Below are 19,964 nucleotides of genomic sequence, written 5' to 3' on the forward strand. Positions count from 1 at the left end.
GGCAGTCTCAAACATTGCTGCAGAAGTATATTGGCTTGATCATTATAAGAGAAGGCAAGTCAGCACCGTAAATTGTGTACACTCACATGCTTAGAGCAGAGTTTCTCAACCTAGACACTACTGACATTTGGGGTCAGATAATTCTTTGTTGTGGGGTCTGTCCTCTGCACGGTAGGGTATTCAGTAGCATCCCTGACCTCAGCCTACTAGATGCCAGTAGCACTCCCCTAACTGACAAGCAAAAATGTCTCCAGGCATTGCCAAATGTCTCCTGTGGGGAAATAACTTCAGGTTGAGAATCACTGCCTTAGAATAAGCAATTTCACTTTCAGTAGCTTATCCTACTGATATATTTGCATTTTTACAAAATAATGTATACCCCAAAGATTTGTAATCACAGCACTGTTTGTTGTAACAAGAGATGAAGAAGCTAAGTGACTGGGGTGGGGACTTGTTAAATTATGGTACATCCGTACAGTGGAAAATTATGCAGCTGTTGAAAAAGAGTAAATTCTTTATGTGCTGATACAGCAGATCCTTCAAGATTTATTGAGGGGGAGAAAAAAGTTGGATAAATAAAAGTGAATAAAGATCCCCATAAAGCAGCCTGTCGGGAGCGGTGTGCTCTGGAGTGGGTCCTCCTAGATCTCACTTATTTAAGCAAAGAGGAAAACCTTCCACTGCTTTTGAAGTGAATGCGTTCTCATTCTATTGGCTCCAACAACCCCAGGCAGGAGGACCCTTCTTGGGGCCCCACTCGAAAAGCTCAGCAAAGTGTCTAGCATAAGGAGCTGTCAGAACTTGAAGATCCAGTCCTCTTTCTTCTGTCCTACAAAACCACCACTAAGGTTTTGGATTTTGGAATGGGTGATGGTGACTTCACTTCTTCTTCAGCTTCTCAAGTATGACAGGGTCGAAGATTATCTTGTACAGAGATTGTACCTCCCAGCTTCCCTACTTGGAGAGAAACAAGTGTGGAAATGGAGCAGCAGAAGTGCCTCTTCTATGATCTAGAAGAGATCTAAGCTGATGCTTCTGGAGAAATCTCTTAGGGATAAAAGCTGGCAGAGTTGAGACTGTATACTCAGCTGGAGACCAGCTTCATCCTAGATAAACTTCTTCACTGCAGAGTGTCTCCCCTGGAATGTTGCTGTTCATGGGGAGAAGATTTGAATCTATTTACCAACTACCTGGAGATTTGCTTGAGAAGCTTCTGCTGCTGCTGCTGCTGCTAAGTCACTTCAGTCGTGTCCGACTCTGTGCAACCCCATAGAAGGCAGCCCACCAGGCTCCCCCCATCCCTGGGACTCTCCAGGCAAGAATACTGGAGTCGGTTGCCATTTCCTTCTCCAATGCATGAAAGTGAAAGGTGAAAGTGAAGTCGCTCAGTCGTGTCCGACTCTTAGCAACTCCATGGACTGCAGCCTACCAGGCTCCTCCATCCACGGGATTTTCCAGGCAAGAGTACTGGAGTGAGGAGAAGCTTCTGAGTCTCAGTTTTAAGATGGAGGAGAAAAGAAAAGGAGTCTTTAAGGAAGACTGATCAACAAGCACTAGTATTGCTGGGCTGTGCTTAGTCATTCAGCTGTGTCTGACTCTTTGTAATGCCATGGACTGTAGCCTGCCAGGCTCCTCTGTCCATGTGATTCTCCAGGCAAGAATACTGGAGTGGGTTGCCATGCCCTCCTCCAGGGGATTTTTCCATCCCAGGGGTCGAACCCAGGTCTCCCACATTGCAGGCGGATTCTTTACTGTCTGAGCCATCAGGGAAGCCTAAGGATACTGGAGTGGGTAGCCTATGCCTTCTCCTGGAGAACTTCCTGACACAGGAATCGAACCAGGATCTCCTGCATTGCAGATGGGTTCTTTTACCAGTTGAGCTACTGGGGAAGCCCAGAATATTATTGAAGCCAATAAATGCTTCCTTGGTGCCTAGGGCAGGTGAAACAGTGCCATCCACTGGCCGGTTCCCCACACCACAAGATGTCTCCAGGCGGCACATTTGCTGAGTTTATTATTTCAAAGTATCCAGTGATCCCAGGTTTAATATGAGGCGCCCCCAGAGATGCCAATTCCTTTTAGGAGAACTTTATATATTCTACTTTTGTTTTCCCCCAGATTTCTACTTTATTGTACTAAAACCAAATTAGTTCCAAAAAGGGAAGAGGTTCTTTGGCTCTTGCCTTACTCATCGGCTTGCAGACATGTTTATATTGCTGAAGGGGGGTATTGAATTGATACAACTTTGTATGATCATTATTCTTAAAATTTACTGAGTGCTACTGTGTACCATACCCTGTGCTAAGAGCTGACAGCCGCTTAAGAGTTTCACTGGATTCTCATAACCACTATGTAGGTTATCTGATTAGTCTTGTTTTCTAGATGAGGAAACTGAGGCTCAAAGCAGATAATCACAACCATCTACTTTAACATTGAGAAAGTCTGGAATTTGGTAGCAGGTGTTTGAGAGTGATAAAATTTGTGAGATTTCTGTGCAAATCACTTAATATGTCCGAGTCTCAGACAGTGATTCCTTCCTACCTCCTGGGATCATTGAGAACTGAAAGGAGTTGTGTATGTGAAGGTGCTTGATAAACTGTAGACTTTATTATAGTTCTAAATAATGATTTATATCCCTTCATTAATAATTTTCCTGTTATTGTATTTTTAAAAAGTGAATATAATTGGCTACTCTTTGGGTCATAAAAAGTAAATACAGAGATTTCTATCCATGCAAACATATCAAGATTTCCAGGAGAAATATCAACAACCTCAGATATGCAGATGACACCACCCTTAAGGCAGAAAGCGAAGAAAAACTAAAGAGCCTCTTGATGAAAGTGAAAGAGGAGAGTGAAACAGTTGGCTTAAAACTCAACATTCAGAAAACTAAGATCATGGCATCCGGTCCCATCACTTCATGGCAAATAGATGGGGAAACAGTGGAAACAGTTTTTTTTTTTTGTTAGTGGGGTGCTCCAAAATCACTGCAGATGGTGACTGCGGCCATGAAATTAAAAGACACTTGCTCCTTGGAAGAAAAGCTATGATCAACATAGACAGCATATAAAAAGCAGAGATATTACTTTGCCAACAAAGGTCCATCTAGTCAAAGTTATGGTCTTTCCAGTAGTCATGTATGGATGTGAGAACTGGACCACAAAGAGAGCTGAGCACCGAAGAATCGATGCTTTTGAACTGTGGTGTTGGAGAAGACTCTAAAGAGTCCGTTGGACTGCAAGGAGATCCAACCAGTCCATCCTAAAGGAGATCAGTCCTGGGTGTTCAACGGAAGGACTGATGTTGAAGCTGAAACTCCAATACTTTGGCCACCTGATGCGAAGAACTGACTCATTGGAAAAGACCCTGATGCTGGGCAAGATTGAAGGCAGGAGGAGAAGAGGATGACAAAGGATGAGATGGTTGGATGGCATCACTGACTCAATGGACATGAATTGGAGCGAGCTCTGGGAGTTGGTGATGGACAGGGAAGCCTGGCGTACTGCAGTCCATGGGGTTGCAAAGATTCGGACACGACTGAGCGACTGAACTGAACTGAGAGATTTCTTGAAGGATCCAGGAAACCTAAAAGCAGTATATGCTTCTTGGAAGGGGACTTGTGCGGCTGGGACAGGGGTAGGATGGGAGCTTGTCATTGTGTACTTTTATACCATTTGGATTGAATATGTTGCCTATTCAAAACAATTGTTAAAAGGACAATGCTAATTCAAAATCCACTCAAAAAAGGACTAGTTTTACTGTATAATAATTTAAAAAAATAAAATTTAAAAAGACAGATTCCTCAAAAAAAACAGAATAACCATATGATCCAGCAAGTTGTCTTCGAGGTATATACCCCAAATAATTTGGAAGCAGGAATTTGAACAACAGGTATTTGTACACGCAGGTTTGTAGTAGCATTATTTACAATAGCCGAAATGTAGAAGCAATTCAAATGTCCATTGACAGATGGGTGAATAACCAAAATGAGCTGTACATACATGGAACAGAATTTTATTCATCCTTAGAAAAGAAAAAATTTTGACATGTTACAAAATGGATGAACTCTGAAGACATTTACACTAAGTGAAATTAGACAGTCATGCAGGAGCAACTATTGTATGATTCCACTTATATCTAGAGTAGTCAGATTCAGAGAGAATGGGGGAAGGAATCCCCTAGCAGTCCAAGGAACTAAGCTCACTTAAGCCACACGGTGAGACCAAAAAAAAATTTTTTTTTAATTCATAGAGACATAAAATAGAATGGTAGTTGTCAGGGCCAGTTAGGGAAGGGTATGGGAAGTTTAGTGTTTAATAGATACCGAGATTCAGTTGGGGAAAATGAAAAACTTCTGCAGACAGATTGTGATGAAGGCTGCAAACCAATTCGAGTATACTGAATGCCACAGAGCTGTACATTTTTAAATGGTTAAAACGGGCAATTTTATGTTATATATATTTTGCAAAAAAAAAAAAAAAAAGCCCCTAAGCAATCAAAAGTAAAGCACATTCCTTAATAAAGGAAGGAAAGGAAAAAGGAAAAAAGGAAGGGAGGAAGAAAGACCGTGTAGACTGAACTTAGTGTTTCTGAACTGGACAAACATGTCAGGATCTGTAAAAAGTCAGAATCTTATGATTTCACCCACTCCTTTGAAAATGTAAATGTTATTTTTAGAACAACATTGAAAGTAGGGGGAGTTGCCAGGGCCAGTAAGTCCCAGGAGGCTGGAACTGCCAAGGGAGCCCCACAGTCTAATTGGTCCCTTCCCCCACCCAGGACCGGGCCAAGGCCCTGGCTCTGAACATGCAGCTCCGGAAGCAGCTGTCTGAGTTCCGAGCTCCACAGGTGATGATGTACATCCGGGAGAAGATCCGCAACGGGGACCTGGAGAAGACCATCAGGATGTGGGAGAGGAAAGTGGAGATCGCAGAGGTGAGCCCCAAGACCCCTCAATGTCTTATGCACTGCCCCCCCATCTTTTGTTTAGGATTTTGTTTTCTGAGCTAAGAATGCAGGTGTTTGGATGTGTAATGTCTGAGAAATCTCAGTCATTGCTTCAGTGTTTACACCAAAATAAAAGATGACTTCTTGAAAAAAGTTTTTCCTTAAAGCTCCTTTTTCTTGTTAAAGACAGGGCCTTTTCAGGTTATCAGGAAGACACTCTGTAGCAATAGTGTGCTTTTAGTTGCTTATTTTCTTATTGAATTCTGGAAGCTTCTGAGTCCCTCTCCCCACCGTGGATAATTAAGTGATTGCTATTTAATACATGGATAAGCCAGGTTTTTAAAAAATGAGATAATAATGGATTTTAATATCACTCAGAACCTGATTCCATGCATTTACACAGTTGACATGGGTCTTTCCGTTGACTAAGTCCGCAGCCTTTTCATACGGTACAGTGTGCCCGGAAGCCCCCTTGCCCATTGTGAGCTGTGGAGAAGAAAAAGGAAAAGTGCAAATGAAACGCTGCCGTCTAAAAAAAAGACAAAAGGGAAGCGCTGAGACTGCCACAGGCCAGGTTGCACACACGGGACACTAGAGACATCCTTAGAGCAGCGCAAAAACCCAGTCTTGGAAGCTCTGGCATGTAAACCCCAGGTACATTTTCCAGGGTGCTTCTTTCTGCCTTTCCCGTGGTCACTTGGCAGCAGGATAATAAACTAGGGTCCAAACATGGGCCCATCATATCTGGGGCCAAGAAGTAGCAGAGAATCACAGCAGGAGCCTGCAACTTCTCACTTCACGGAACAGAAACAATGAATCTTCCGATGCCCCAAGGTGGCCGGTGGCCACCGCCGGCACGCAGACACTGCACCCAACACAAGGTCATCCTTGCCGCCACAGGGCTAGATGCGGGTACGATTGGTACAATCCGTTTGTCTCATATGACCTTCTCCCCCCTCCCCCTTTCTCCTTTTGTAGATGTCCTTGAAAGGCTACCGCAAAGCTTGGAATAAGATGAAAAACACCAATGAGCAGTTGCAGGCAATTTCCGGCCCTGGGAAATAGCCAGAAGGAAGCTACCGCTGCCGACCAAAAAGTGATCCATTAAAGTTATTAGCTCCTGTCTAAGTCATGGGGTCCGCTCACTGTTCCCTGCGCTGGCTGGGGTCCCCAACTCTCCAGCCAGGCTGCCAGTCACCTCCCAGGCCACCTCAGCCCCCTAGGGAAGTGTTTTCACAGCCTGGCCCCGGGAACCCGTGAACACTGAAAGAACCACAGGGCACTCTAATGGTTTGACACTTGTTAGCCCACGTTTAGTTCACAAGCACACACGAAAGCGACCTTCCCGCTCGCGGGAGTGGGGCTAGAGGAGAGGGAGCCGGCCCAAGTCTGAGAGCGGGCCTGTCCACGGCCGCCCAGCTGCGCGACTCTCAAAAAGAGACACCGAAACAGCATGGTGAATGCCTGGCACTCAGCGTTCTGAGCTTCCTCTTCGGTTTGGAGGGCTAGCTCCTAGACGAACATCCCATTACCAAAGAAAACGAGCGCAAAGAAAAAGTAAGGTAATTTCTTGGGGCTGATGTAACCTGGTCTGGCCTGAAGGGGGCGCATGCGCCATGAACTCCCCACCGTAGTAGTCATAGTACATGGGCTGGATGGCCATCTCAGACCTGCCTGGCTCCCTCCGCCCCTTTTCCCGGAAGTCTAGACTCATTTGAGTGCCATTGTCTGGCAGTGAACGCGTGGAATGCACGGTGGACCTTTCTTGTCCTTGGAAGGATAGTCGGGGCCACGCAAGCTGGCTCAGCCTAGCCTGTTTCCTCTGTGTCACGAGATCACGTGATGAGTATCTGGGTAAAGGGCTGGGGTTCTCCCAGTGATGGAAGGAAGACAGGGGAGAGCTGGTCTTCCTGGTTTTGGACGTGATCCAGTCGCTGTAGTCTTCCACCCTGATGTACAGGAACAGGCCCGGGCATTTCTCCCCTCCTTGGGACAGGATTCCTCTCAGCACCCACAGACTCATTTCCTTCAGCTGGCACATCATTGGGTTTCCCGGGTCCCCCTGTGATAAAGGACAGAAGGCTTCAGGTCTTAGGAAACAAACTCGTTCTCTCTCTCTCTCTGTAAAAAATATGTCCTAGTGCTATTTACTCTCTGTTCTAGAAAAGTTTTACACTATTCTGGCCTGTTCTAGCTGGTTCTCACTAGAAATGAGGTAAATTATAAGATACTGTTTCTCATCTAGGCCACTGTCCCCACAAATTCCAACAAGATGACTTTTCCTTTTATCATACAAATTGAAGGCTCCTGCAGTTTGCCTGTAGCTTCCTGGTTCCCACTTCATTTTCTTGCCCCTTTCTAGGACTTTGAATAAACCCACCCTCTCTCTGGTTTCTCACTCCTCAGATGTTATTTTGTTCCTTTCTGGCCTGGAATGGGCCCATTTTCCCCCTTCTCTTCTCTGTTTTGTTTAGATTTAAGCTGCTCACACCCACCCACAGTCCAGCTAGGGTCAGAGTCAGACTAGTGGGGGAGCATATGCCACCAGGCGGGACTCAGATTTATCAGCCTGGCAACTGTCAGCCAGGCACCCTGCCCCCGCCATCCCCATCCAAGACTCTAGAGAGCTGTCCTCCTGGCTTCAGGAGCTCTGCCCTGCAGATCTGATCTCCCTTCAGGTGAGTGGGCAGGAGCCTGACACACCTGGCTGGAGGTGTAACCCTGGCAGGTTACCCAATTCTCTGAGCTAAACTGGGGACTCAGTCCACCTCTGTAACACCGGCAGAAGTCCTAGCACAGCGTCTGACCTACAGGATGCACTCAGTAAACAATTAGCTGCTATTACCCTGGTGTCGAGAAAAGGCCATCGTTTTTACACGAAAAACTGAGAAATGTGGAAAAAAAAACAAGGCAGCAACTAGGAATAATTTATCTTAACTGTCCTCTCCCGCCCCCATCCCCCAAGCCTCCTCTTAAAGGAATACCTGCTCCCCAGCCCTGGCCCGTGGTCCATCTTGGTCCAGGCGGGAGTGGTTTTCTCATCGAAGGCTGGGCGATTACACTTCACTCTCACTATTTGGACTGAGGCATGGGGGAGGGGGCTTACAGTTGACAATGGCAAACAATCTGAACAGATTGAACCATGAGAATCAGAGAGGCGCAAAAGTGGTCACGTCAGTCCCTGCCCATCCCCAGGCCTCGGTGCCTGAGCCTTCTTGTGTGTCTATACGTTTGCAGCCTCTTTCACTGAACCCTCCTTTTTCTGAGGAAGCCATGCCAGAACAGAAACGAACAGGAGAAGGCAAGAGCCACTCCGCAAGCAGGACCAGGGGAGGCACGCTCGGCAAGGCTGCCATAATTCCCTGGTTGTCTCACGGCCACACACACGTGAGGATAACATTCTAGATTTCATTCTGTGCCTCTCATCAGATGGAACGGGGTGCTTGAGTGTGGAACTCTTCATTTTTCAGCTTTTCACACTCTACTGTTTTCATCCTTTGCTGCCAAACAGCAGAAGGTAGAAACTTCATCCCAGAGCTCTGGCCAGTCCTCCTGGGACTGGTGAACAGGCTGTTTCATCTGCACCCTGTTGTGTCTGCCTGGGGCACAGAGGGTTTCTGGCCAAGCATGGAGTAATCACTGTGTTCACCAGACCCACTTCCAGTTTGTTTTAACTGTGCTTTTACAGCTTGAGGAAGAAAAGGAATGCAATTCAGGACAAATAGTTTGACAAATGATTATGTGGTCGCCATCCCTGGCTCTTGGGTGGTTTTGCAAGCTGCTGTTCCACTCAGGTATAGAGTACGCTGCTTTTTCTCTTCTCCATAACCTGTAAGGCTGAGACCTCTGCAGCTCACGCAATGGAGTCAAAAAGTACCAGCTGCTCCTCTGGAGCAGTCTCACCTCATCTTCTGGGGGAGCGACCCTTTCATTGGGCGATCCTCAGCCTCAACATTCAGCAAAAGCCCTAACAGTTTGGGAAGAAGGAGGGGTGAATTCAGAGCGATTCTGCTTTTGTTGGATCTCTGGGGACTCATTAGAGCAGACACTGAAAAGCGAAAGTGAAAGTCGCTCAATCGTGTCCGACTCTTCGAGACCCCATGGACTATACAGTCCATGGAGTTCTCCAGGCCAGAATACTGGAGTGGGTAGCCTTTCCCTTCTCCAGCAGATCTTCCCGACCCAGGAATTGAAGCGGGGTCTCCTGCATTGCAGGTGGATTCTTTACCAACTGAGCTATCTGGGAAGCCCAGAGCAGACACTGAACCTGGGTGAATTATTCTACATGTGAGAAGTGTGGTTTTGAGGACCCCTGGACACTAGAACACAATTCCTGGGACTCTAGCTGGACAAGGCACTGTTTTTTTTTTTTGTTTTTTTTTTTCTGATGTTCTGAGACAGTTTGTAAGCATAATTCTAAAAAGCAAAGGACTGTCTACAGGTGTGCTTCCGTTAAAAACCAATCTGAATTTTGTGGGTGGTTTAAAGAAGTGATCATTTAGACTGTAAGCAGTTTGTGTGTGCTGTGTACTAAGTCATTTCAGTCATGTCTGACTCTTTGCGATCCCATGGACTGTAGCCCGCCAGGTTTCTCTGTCCGTGGGGATTCTCCAGGCAAGAATACTGGAGTGGGCTGCCATGTCCTCCTCTAGGGGATCTTCTTGACCCAGGGATCAAACTGGAGTTTCCTGCATTACAGCGGATTGTTTACCACTGAACCACTGGGGAAGCCTGAAAGAAGTTTACCATATTCCTATGCATCTAAGAGTCTCTTAAAACTTCCTATCTTTGCAATGGAATGTGTCTTTTAATCAGTTGATTCCAGAATTTTCATGCACTTTTCTTCCAGCATTTTTTCCTTCTCAATGTTACATAAAAAATAGTGTGCTCTACAACTGATAGCATCTAGATCTGATTAAGTGTGGCTCTAGATTGACGGAGTGGCTGATGGCAGGATTTTGTTAAGTAGCTACATCTTCTTCTGCATTTTAACACATTCTCTAAGAAGTTGCTACAATCCCGCATCTGACAGAGCTCAGTACAAAGTTGGTTCAGTTGCTCAGTTGGGTCCGACTCTTTGTGACCCCAGGGACTACATTGCAGTACAATGTAGAACACTCGATAAATGTTAAACCAGCTTTGGAAGGGCAAACTTATTGTCTCATGAAAGGCAGTCCTTCATGCTTTTGCAATGAAATGACTTTGAGAAAGAATTGTCCACATCTAAGTATTTTTTCCCCTTTCTCTTAAAAAAACTTTCCCTTAGCCCTCTGAAAAAATTTTCCCACTGGGGAATCCTGAAGACTATTTTGAGAAAAGTGGTTGATGGAATAGAGGAGGGAAACTTTGTCTGGAAGTCTGGCAGACCTGGGTTCTCGTCTTTAATGTGTATTAACTGTGTGGCCCTGGTAAGCCACGCTTTTCCCAGGTACAGATACGAGGGCCATGGACAGGTGTTTGTGAATTCTGTGCATTTCCCTGAGGTAGTAGAACAGCCCACATCCAGGTAGAGGGCAGGGCTTCTTATCGGAAAAAAGAAACCCCGTGACTGATGAGCAATAGCATCAGTCTAGGTTCCAAAGGAGCCAAATAGAGTGAGCCTGTGCTGTAAGCACACTCAACACATATCCCCATGTGTGGCTGGGTCTCATTCTTTCAAACTTTTAGCTCATGAAAAATCATGTTACTTAGCCATGCTTAGTATTTCACACCGACAATGGTGACTGGTTAGTCCATTCAGCAGATGGTTATTGAGCTTTTTATTATTATTTGATTTTTTATTCTGTATCTATTATTATTATTATGGAGTTATTGAGCTTATTTGCCAAGTGCTGCTCATCCTAGAGATATCTGTGAATCCCAAGTGACAGTCCCTGACCACACGCAGCTCACCATCCAGCCAGGGGGCGTCCCCAACCCTCCCCATGAAGTAACCTCTGCTTACTCTCAGCTTCTGTTCCACCATGTTCTTACCAAGCAGACGGCGTCGGTCTCCATCTCTAGGTGGTTGCCACATCCTGTTTTCTGCCCTATGTTTAAGGGACACGAGTCAATGTCTTTCACGGAGATTTTCCTCAGGATACTCATTGTCATGTGATTTCCTGTCTGGACCACGCAACAGAGAGCACAAGAATTATTAACAGGAAGACACCCCCCAGGTCAGCTCAACTAGAGCTCACATATCCAGATGGGAGTCAACAAGGAATGTTCTCGTAAACCCCCTTTCCCTCACAGAAATCACAACCTGTGTCTGGCTTTTTACTGAAGACTACCTTTGTGAAAGCAAACAGCCTGAATGTGAAAGCAGGCAGAGAACGTTTACCCTTTCTTTGCTTTTCCTTGTTTGCTTCCCAAGAGTCAGAGAAAACAAGGATGGCTCAGAGAAGAGGACTGAAAGCTCTGGTTCAGGGAATGATGTCCCCTCGCCCCTCAGTAACCCTGCAGTCATTGCAGGCGTTCGCTACCCATGTATGTCCAATTTTGGTGTAAGGATAAAAGAAAAAGGACCAAATGTAAAAGTGACCTCAAAGAGGGCAAGCACTGGGAATCCTGACCGGTTCAGTGGGGGTTCCAGCCCAACTCCAGAACCTCAGGCCACCTGAATTATAGAGCTAAGCCCTGGAATGGTTCATCCTGGTCACCCCCACCGCTGGCACACACACAGCCTCCTCTAGGAGAAGGAAGCCATTAACTGCAGATGTGGGGTTCCATCCTGCCACCCAGCAGTTCAGCAGGAGTGGCGGCCTGTTCAGCTTTCTGCCGAGGAAGCAGATGGGCCGGACCAGGCTGTTGAATTGCATCGCCGTGTCTGTCTTCAGGAGGGCTATGTTATTTCTCATTGTCTCATTGTCGAAGTCCTCATGGATGATTATGGTGTTGATAGGATACTCTTCATGAGCAATCAGTTTTGCATCCATCTTAGCTATACCAATTATAGCCACAGCATCCTTCCTGGAGAGAGAGAACAAGGAGGTCTTGAGAAGCTGAGGCACCGAGGAAGCTTCACACTTCCCTGTTTTCATGTTTATTGATTTTTTGGCTCCATCCAACTCCTCTTCCTAGGGCTACTTTTTACTCACCTTTTTGAACCATGTCCCCAGGAAATTTTTTTTCGTTTTATTGAAGTGTAGTTGATTTACAATCTTGTATTAGTTTCTGGTATACAGAAAAGTGATTCCATTTATATATATATAATATATAATATTTTATATATTATATACATGAAATATATTTCATAGATTATATATGAAATACATGAAACATTCATATATTATATATGAAATATATTTCATACATATAAATGTATTCCATATATTGTATACAATATATTACAATAACATTTTATTTTTTGTATTTTTTTCCATTATGACTTATCACAAGATATTGAATATAGTTCCCTACACTATACAGTAAGACCTTATCGTTTATCAATTTTATAATAGTTTGTCAGGAAATCATTTCTGAACCCCTACACTTGTGCCATCATCCTTTGAAGATTCTTCTATCTTACAAGTATATAGCCTACCACCTGAAGATAATCTGGTATGTTATGGCTGATTATCTCTCTTCTGCTGCTGCTACTAAGTCACTTCAGTCGTGTCCGACTCTGTGCAACCCCATAGACGGCAGCCCACCAAGCTCCCAAGTCCCTGGGATTCTCCAGGCAAGAACATTGGAGTGGGTTGTCATTTCCTTCTCCAATGCATGAAAGTGAAAAGTGAAAGTGAAGTCGTGTCCTACTCTTAGCGGCCTCATGGACTGCAGCCTACCAGGTTCCTCCATCCATGAGATTTTCCAGGCAAGAGTCCTGGAGTGGGGTGCCATCGCCTTCTCTGATCTTTCTTCTATGCTTATTTATTTATGGGTCTAAAATTAAAATGAAAGAAAAACTTTTAAAGCCATAGGTTGGAGTAATAATGTAAACCCTGGCAATAATCAAATGGTGTAACAAAAACTGAAAAGAAAGCAGGGGTGGGTTGGGTACACCAATTTTCTTACCTTTCATGGGAGTCTAAACTGTTATTTATTTACAGCTAATATATGAAATAACAAAAGTGTGCAGACATTAAAGTACATAAATAACCTATTAACACTGAGTGGTAGTGAGGCGAGAAGGAAAGAGTGAAAAGACAGGAATTCTGGCATCAACCATGGGAGAGTCTTGAGAGGATGATCCAGAGAGAAACAGAAGACTTGGGTATTTTCCATGAAATTGTAACTCTAAGATGAACACATTTGTAAGAAAACAAATTCAAGCTTTCCAAATCTGTTAGAAGAGACCTATGAAACAAAGCCATATAACGAAAACAGAAAGCAAGAAAAACAGAAGACATAATCTAAAAACAAAAAGCAGGAGTTTTATTCTGAATATCAAAGCAGAAGAGCATGCAACAAGACAAAGAAAGGCTTCTCGTGGTGATAAGGAATTCGATCTACAATGAAGAATTTACTGCAACAAGCGACCCAATATTCATGAATTAAATTCCAGGAAATAGAAGGAGAAAAAGCCAGGAGTTTGTAATTTGCCTTGGTCAGCCGAGGAAAGATCAAGTAGACTTCATGCTCCAATTTTATATATTAAATTATATTCCAAGGACAGAGGGGAACTTTTAAATTTACTTATGGAAAATAGTCACATGGACCACGTAGTAGACCACGAAGACAACATGAACGAATTCCTTAATAGATCACCTTGCCGTCTAACTCAAAATTAAATCATGTTGGAAAACAAAGCAAAGCATCCTATCGCCTGGATATTTTTAAATGGTCTTTAATAAAACCCAGAGTCAAAAAGGAAATCAACCGAACCAGCAGATCAGATAGAAAATAGCAGTAATGAATACACTACGTAGAAAACAACCTCTCTGGAGGGCAATATATATAGCACATATAGTGGTTTTTTTTTTTTTAATCTAGTTTAATAGAATGTCCATTTACCGTAAACCATTTGGAAAATACGGAGAAGTTCAAAGAAGAAAACAGGAATCATGGGTGCTCTGAGCATCCAGAGATGGGCACTCTTCAAGTGTTTGTGTATTTCCTTCAAGCCTTTTCTCTCTGTGCGTATATTTGTGGCAGTCTCATGGTTGGGAAGATTCCCTGGAAAAGGAAATGGCAACCCACTCCAGTACTCTTGCCTTGAAAATCCCATGGACAGAGAAGCTTGGTGCAGGCTACTATCCATGGGGTCGCAAAGAGTCGGGCATGACTGAGCGACTTCACTTTCTTTCTTTCACATTCATGGTTAAGGTCAGAGGTTTAAGTGTTTTAAACTTATCCTAAGCTAGTGGAGGTGATGGAATTCCAGTTGAGCTATTTCAAATCCTGAAAGATGATGCTGTGAAAGTGCTGCATTCAATATGTAAACAAATTTGGAAAACTCAGCAGTGGCCACAGGACTGGAAAAGGTCAGTTTTTATTCCAATCCCAAAGAAAGGCAATGCCAAAGAATGCTCAAACTACTACACAATTGCACTCATCTCACATGTTAATAAAGCAATGCTCAAAATTCTCCAAGCCAGGCTTAAGCAGTACATGATCTGTGAACTTCCAGATGTTCAAGCTGATTTTAGAAAAGGCAGAAGAACCAGAGATCAAATTGCCAACATCTGCTGGATCATTGAAAAAGCAAGAAAGTTCCAGAAAAACATGTATTTCTGCTTTATTGACTATGCCAAAGCCTTTGACTGTGTGGATCACAATAAACTGTGGAAAATTCTTCAAGAGATGGGAATACCAGAGTACCTGACCTGCCTCTTGAGAAACCTATATGCAGGTCAGGAAGCAACAGTTAGAACTGGACATAGAACAACAGACTGGTTCCAAATAGGAAAAGGAGTATGTCAAGGCTGTATATTGTCACCCTGATTATTTAACTTCTATGCAGAGTACATCATGAGAAACGCTGGGCTGGAAGAAACAGAAGCTGGAATCAAGATTGCCAGGAGAAATATCAATAACCTCAGATATGCAGATGACACCACCCTTATGGCAGAAAGTGAAGAGGAACTAAAAAGCCTCTTGATGAAAGTGAAAGAAGAGAGTGAAAAAGTTGGCTTAAAGCTCAACATTCAGAAAATAAAGATCATGGCATCTGGTCCCATCACTTTATGGGAAATAGATGGGGAAACAGTGGAAACAGTGTCAGACTTTATTTTTTGGGGCTCCAAAATCACTGCAGATGGTGACTGCAGCCATGAAATTAAAAGACACTTACTCCTTGGAAGGAAAGTTATGACCAACCTGGATGGTATATTCAAAAGCAGGGACATTACTTTGCCAACAAAGGTCCGTCTAGTCAAGGCTATGGTTTTTCCAGTGGTCATGTATGGATGTGAGAGTTGGACTGTGAAGAAGGCTGAGCGCCGAAGAATTGATGCTTTTGAACTGTGGTGTTGGAGAAGACTCTTGAGAGTCCCTTGGACTGCAAGGAGATCCAACCAGTCCATCCTAAAGGAGATCAGTCCTGGATGTTCTTGGAAAGAATGATGCTAAAGCTGAAACTCCAGTACTTTGGCCACCTCATGTGAAGAGTTGACTCCTTGGAAAAGACTCTGATGCTGGAAGGGATTGGGGGCAGGAGGAGAAAGGGACGACAGAGGGTGAGATGGCTGGATGGCATCACTGACTTGATGGACGTGAGTTTGAGTGAACTCCGGGAGATGGTGATGGACAGGGAGGCCTGGCGTGCTGCGATTCATGGGATTGCAAAGAGTTGGACACGACTGAGCAGCTGAACTGAACTATCAGTTCCCTTAACAAGACTCCTTGTTAGGACTCTTATCAGTTCCCTTAACAAGATAAGCAGTAAGGACCTCTAGTGTCAAGAGTCAGTGCCTTTGTGATTGTAGTACATAAAGCGGGAGCCAATATCCTTCCTACAGAGGATGGCGAGCGCATCCTTTCATTCCACAGCGGTGCAGCTGTTAGTCCTTACCACAGAGAAGACACAGACTGTGCCGACCTTGGCAGCTGGTGGTTTTAGGACCCCCAAGCTCATGGCAAGCCCTGAGCTGGTTAAAGAAAAAAAAGCCGTGTTGCCCTGACACCAGGAATCCACCTTCCAGGCTTCCCCAAGCAGAGTAGGAAGCAGAGTCCCCCGGGGCCCGCCCCGCCTCGGTGGGCTGTGTCAGCTCCAAAGCTGGGGTACTGGCCTGTTCTGAAAGGTGGACGCGATGCTGAGGATCCAGAACTCACTGAGGATGCTGCCGAAAGTCAGGTGGGTGTACTGGGAATCCTGCAGCGACACCACCCACGGGAACTCCTGCTCTTCGACCAAACCCTCCTCGGAAGTGACCGCAATGTTGTTTTTCTGGATGCCGCAACCTGGAGGGGGTGTGCAGGGGCCTGACTGCCGGGCAAGCAGCTGGAGGCCTGTGGCCGCCACTACCACTGCCACATCCAACCTCAGGACCTGCTCGCTCTCCTGCCATTTCCCCCACTTTTTCTGGCTCGCCATAACCATACCACCCTCGTTTATTTTCCTAGGAGTCTTCCTCCCCATCAAAGACCCTTGGTGACATCTTTGAATCTGAAAATGTTAGGCTAGCGATGATCACTCTCCTCTATTGCAAGCTTAGCACTCGGCAGATTTGTTGTTGTTTGTTTAGTTGCTAAGTTGGGGCCAACTCTTTGTGACCCCATGGACTGTAGCCCGCTAGGCTCCTCTATCCACGGGACTTTTCCAGGCAAGAATACTAGAATACTGCCATTTCCTTCTCCAAGCGATCTTCCTGACCCAGGGATTGAACCTACATCTGCATTAGCAGGCAGATTCTTTACCACTGGGGGCTTCCAGGTGGCTCAGTGAAAAAGAATTCCCTTCCTTTTCCACCAGGGAAGTCCCACTTAGCTTATCCTAAGCTGTTTATCTGAAATCTTTCATATATATCAGCAGTTCTTAAAGTGTAGTCTGGGATCTTTGGGAGTCCTCAAGACCCTTTCTGGGGTCTGCCAGATTAAAACTATTATCTGGACACTGTGTCCCAAGTCCAGTTGGCCCCTATGCGTTGGGACTTGGGGAGAGCCACTCACCTCTCTGGGCTTCAGTTTCCTTTTATGAGAGGTGGGGTAACACACACCTCTCACAAGAGGAGAGGTGTGTCCCCATGACTGATAATGCTGAGCTCAGTGGATGATGGCATTACCCACCCCCACTGCTCTGGCAGCCACTATGTGAGTACCCAGCGTGTGTTTCTAAGTTGGTGGTCCTGGGCCCTGGCGTGTCACGTGGTGGGTAGCACCGGCTAACAAGGTCAGGTCATTGGTGGCTTCCTTTTCATCCATTCATCTAACTACACATGCAGCCCTGCTGAGTTAGGGACTGGGCTGACGGGACAGATTTCACGGTCCTGTCCCCACCCCAGGGGAGGTCCCAATGCATGGGGAGACAGACATGCTGAAGAGTGACAGTGTACAGAGAGATCTGTGATACAAGAGACTGTCCCCAGAGTACATAGAAGAGGGGACATGGACTTTGCCCAGACCATGAAGTCTGGGAGGGCTTCCTGCAGGAGGTGACCTTTGAGGTGAGCACCAGTGGCAGAGCCTTTCCAAACCGTGATGCTGGAGTTGACTGAATATTCAGTGCAAGCATTAAAGGACCACTCCATGCCAGGGCACCATGTGATCAGATTCACATCTCTGTGAGCTGACACTTGGAGACTTTGCTGGAACAGTGACAGAGCTGGTTGTTAGCAGGATGATGGCTGCAAGGCCATCAAGTGCTTCAGGGTCACCAGAGATAGGAATTCTGCTTTGTTTGTTTTTCCACAGGATATTGGCCATCTGTGGTGAGGAAGGCATAAACAACCCATCCTCATGCAGCAAGAAGCTATACGTGTGTGATGACTTTTACCTTTTCAAAGTTCTAGTTGGCTGATTCATTCATTCATGACCTTATAAAATCCTTGAAAGGCCAGGATATAATGAGGAAATCTGTCCCAGAGATGAAATGTTGGCCCCAGGTCACTTGCTTGAGGCTTTTTAAGAGGGGCGGAGAGGCCCTTTCTGTGTTTTGTCTCCTGGCTTCCCTGGTGGCTGAGAGGTTAAAGCGCCTGCCTCCAATGCAGGAGACCTGGGTTCGAACCCTGGGTTGGGAAGATCCCCTGGAGAAGGAAATGGCAACCCACTCCAGTATTCTTGCCTGGAGAATCCCATGGACGGAGGAGCCTGGTAGGCTACAGTCCACGGGGTTGCAAAGAGTCAGACACAACTGAGCGACTTCACCTCCACCTCCTTGGCCTGCAAGGAGGTGGAGGAGGCCAGGAAGGTAAGTTGGTCTGCTTGGTGTGTGTGTATGTGTGCATGGGGAGCTCTCTCATGTCTCCTATTTAGCTCCAGGAAGACAGGAGAGAGCCAGCTGGGGTGGCAGGAGCTGGCACAGAGACTGCTTTCGTCAGGTGCCCCACCATCTACCCCGTTCCAGGCTGGAATCTATAACCTGGGGATCAGGGAGGTGACTGCAGCTGCCACTTCTGCCAGGCAGCCTCTAAGGCACCTCCCTGCCCCTGGGCCCAGCCCTGCAGCTGGGGATCAGTTTAGAGGTAATGTTAAAAGTTTAAGGATAAAGGCCTTCATCCGAAGCTGAAATAGAAACACTTGGAAGGCCTGGTTCCCAAGTACATAAGACACATCTTGCCCTCCCCTTACTCGCCCCCCAACTCTGGCTCAGGAAGGATGGAGCCTGGAGGATATGTCCTGGGGAGAGCAGGGGCAGGGGCGGTGAGTGGGAAGCCAGGAGCTCATGTCAACCCCCTCTGCCCCCCAGGGGGCCCTCTCTGTAGCCTAAGCTTTATTTTCCTGACCAGACTGTCACCAAGGACTAGTCCTGACACCAGGCTGCTCAAGTCCAGTGTCCTACATCCACCCACCATGTTCCATTTCGTCCCCTGGTTCCCTCCACCAACTCATGCTGCCCAGAGCAAGGCGGCGTGACTCACCCGCCCCCGAGTCCCTCTCTGGACTTTAAAAGGACAGTTTCCTTTTCTAGGATGATTCCACCTGCCACGTCACACGGTCAGCTAAAGTCGTGACGGAAGAGCAAAGAGTGCACACTCACTGGCAGATGCGTGGGAGACATAGAGCAGGAGCAGGAGCGCCCTTCTCATCGCTGCCATCCCCAGAGACGGCCGCGGCAGACACCATGGGCAGCTGTGAACACAGAAGTGCCGAGCGCCTGGCCTTTTCCTCTTCTCCCCAAGGTGGTGACGTCCCCCACTCCCACCCCTGTATCGGAGTCCCTGTCCCTTGCCTTTCCACCCACAAAACTTCAGAGACACGGGAATCAGACCTGTCAGGTCCCTGTTCTTTGGTTCCGAGCAGTAAAGAGGCCAGGACCAGCTGCCCAGCCCCAATCTTCAGCCAGTGACTCGTAAGATGGCCCAAGGAGAGGAGGCAGCCATGCTGGTTGGTTTTCTGCACAACCCAGCCAGGGTCCCCAGGTTTCCCCACAGTGTCAGGTCTCAGAAAAAGGTTATTTTTTGACTCGTGGAATTCAACCCTTGCCTTAACTCTGTAGCCATAGGATGCTGCTGAAAAGCAAAAAGTGGAGGTTCCGTAAAAGCCCACCCTAGTTTTGCCCCTCCTATGGGCTTCCCTGGTGGCTCAGATGGTAAAGAATCCACCTGCAATGCAGGAGACCTGAGTTCGATCCCTGGGTTGGGAGGATCCCCTGAAGAAGTGGAAAGGCTATCCATTCCAGTATTCCTGCCTGGAGAATTCCATGGACAGAGGAGCCTGGTGGGCTACAGACCACGGGGTCTCAAAGAGTCAGACACAACTGAGCAACTGAGCACATCAAACTCTGCTGGCTTAAGTAATGCTGGGTTTCTTTTCACTGATGACTGTTCAGACTTTTACATAGTAACCGCCCCAGCAGTTCGCTCAGTTCATTCACACAGTAACCCTGTGAAGTGGACACCGTCGCCATCCCCATTGTGTGTGTGTGTGTGTGTGTGTGTGTGTGTGTGTAAAGTCGCTGAGTCATGTCTGACTCTTTGCAATCCCATGGATTGTGG

The 19,964-nt window shown here is 46.2% G+C and overlaps 2 protein-coding genes and 1 non-coding gene across 4 annotated transcripts in view; 2 read left to right on the top strand and 1 right to left on the bottom strand.

The window, feature by feature from the left end:
* Positions 1-6,039, top strand: part of CFAP263 (cilia and flagella associated protein 263) — a 32,342-nt gene extending 26,303 nt beyond the window's left edge. For both annotated transcript variants that reach the window (XM_068992965.1, XM_068992966.1), the window contains 2 exons: positions 4,780-4,935; positions 5,926-6,039. In XM_068992965.1, the coding sequence (XP_068849066.1) occupies positions 4,780-4,935; positions 5,926-6,012 (243 nt within the window). In that variant the 3' untranslated portion in view covers positions 6,013-6,039. The remainder of the gene's footprint in view (positions 1-4,779; positions 4,936-5,925) is intronic.
* On the bottom strand, positions 5,373-19,064 carry PRSS54 (serine protease 54). Its single transcript, XM_068992967.1, has 6 exons — positions 19,007-19,064; positions 16,101-16,272; positions 11,640-11,898; positions 10,921-11,052; positions 6,708-7,009; positions 5,373-5,433 (listed from the first exon to the last, which is right to left on the bottom strand). The coding sequence occupies exons 1-6, from the start codon at positions 19,062-19,064 to the stop codon at positions 5,373-5,375; spliced, it is 984 nt and encodes a 327-aa protein (XP_068849068.1).
* Positions 17,976-18,047, top strand: TRNAW-CCA (transfer RNA tryptophan (anticodon CCA)). Its single transcript has one exon. It is a non-coding gene; the product is annotated as a tRNA-Trp (tRNA).
* Positions 19,065-19,964: the final 900 nt, after the last annotated feature.

This window comes from Capricornis sumatraensis, chromosome 20, assembly GCF_032405125.1.
Source record: "Capricornis sumatraensis isolate serow.1 chromosome 20, serow.2, whole genome shotgun sequence".
In the NCBI taxonomy this organism is placed as follows: domain Eukaryota; kingdom Metazoa; phylum Chordata; class Mammalia; order Artiodactyla; family Bovidae; genus Capricornis; species Capricornis sumatraensis.

Excerpts from the sequence above, each read along its gene's own strand:
- PRSS54 (XM_068992967.1), bottom strand. The coding sequence starts at position 19,064 with ATGGCAGCGATGAGAAGGGCGCTCCTGCTCCTGCTCTATGTCTCCCAC. Across the intron at positions 11,899-16,100 it reads GCGTCCACCTTTCAGAACAG|GAAGGATGCTGTGGCTATAA; the intron begins GCCAGTACCCCA and ends CTCTCTCTCCAG. Across the intron at positions 11,053-11,639 it reads GATGGAACCCCACATCTGCA|ACAGGAAATCACATGACAAT; the intron begins GTTAATGGCTTC and ends TGCGTGGTCCAG.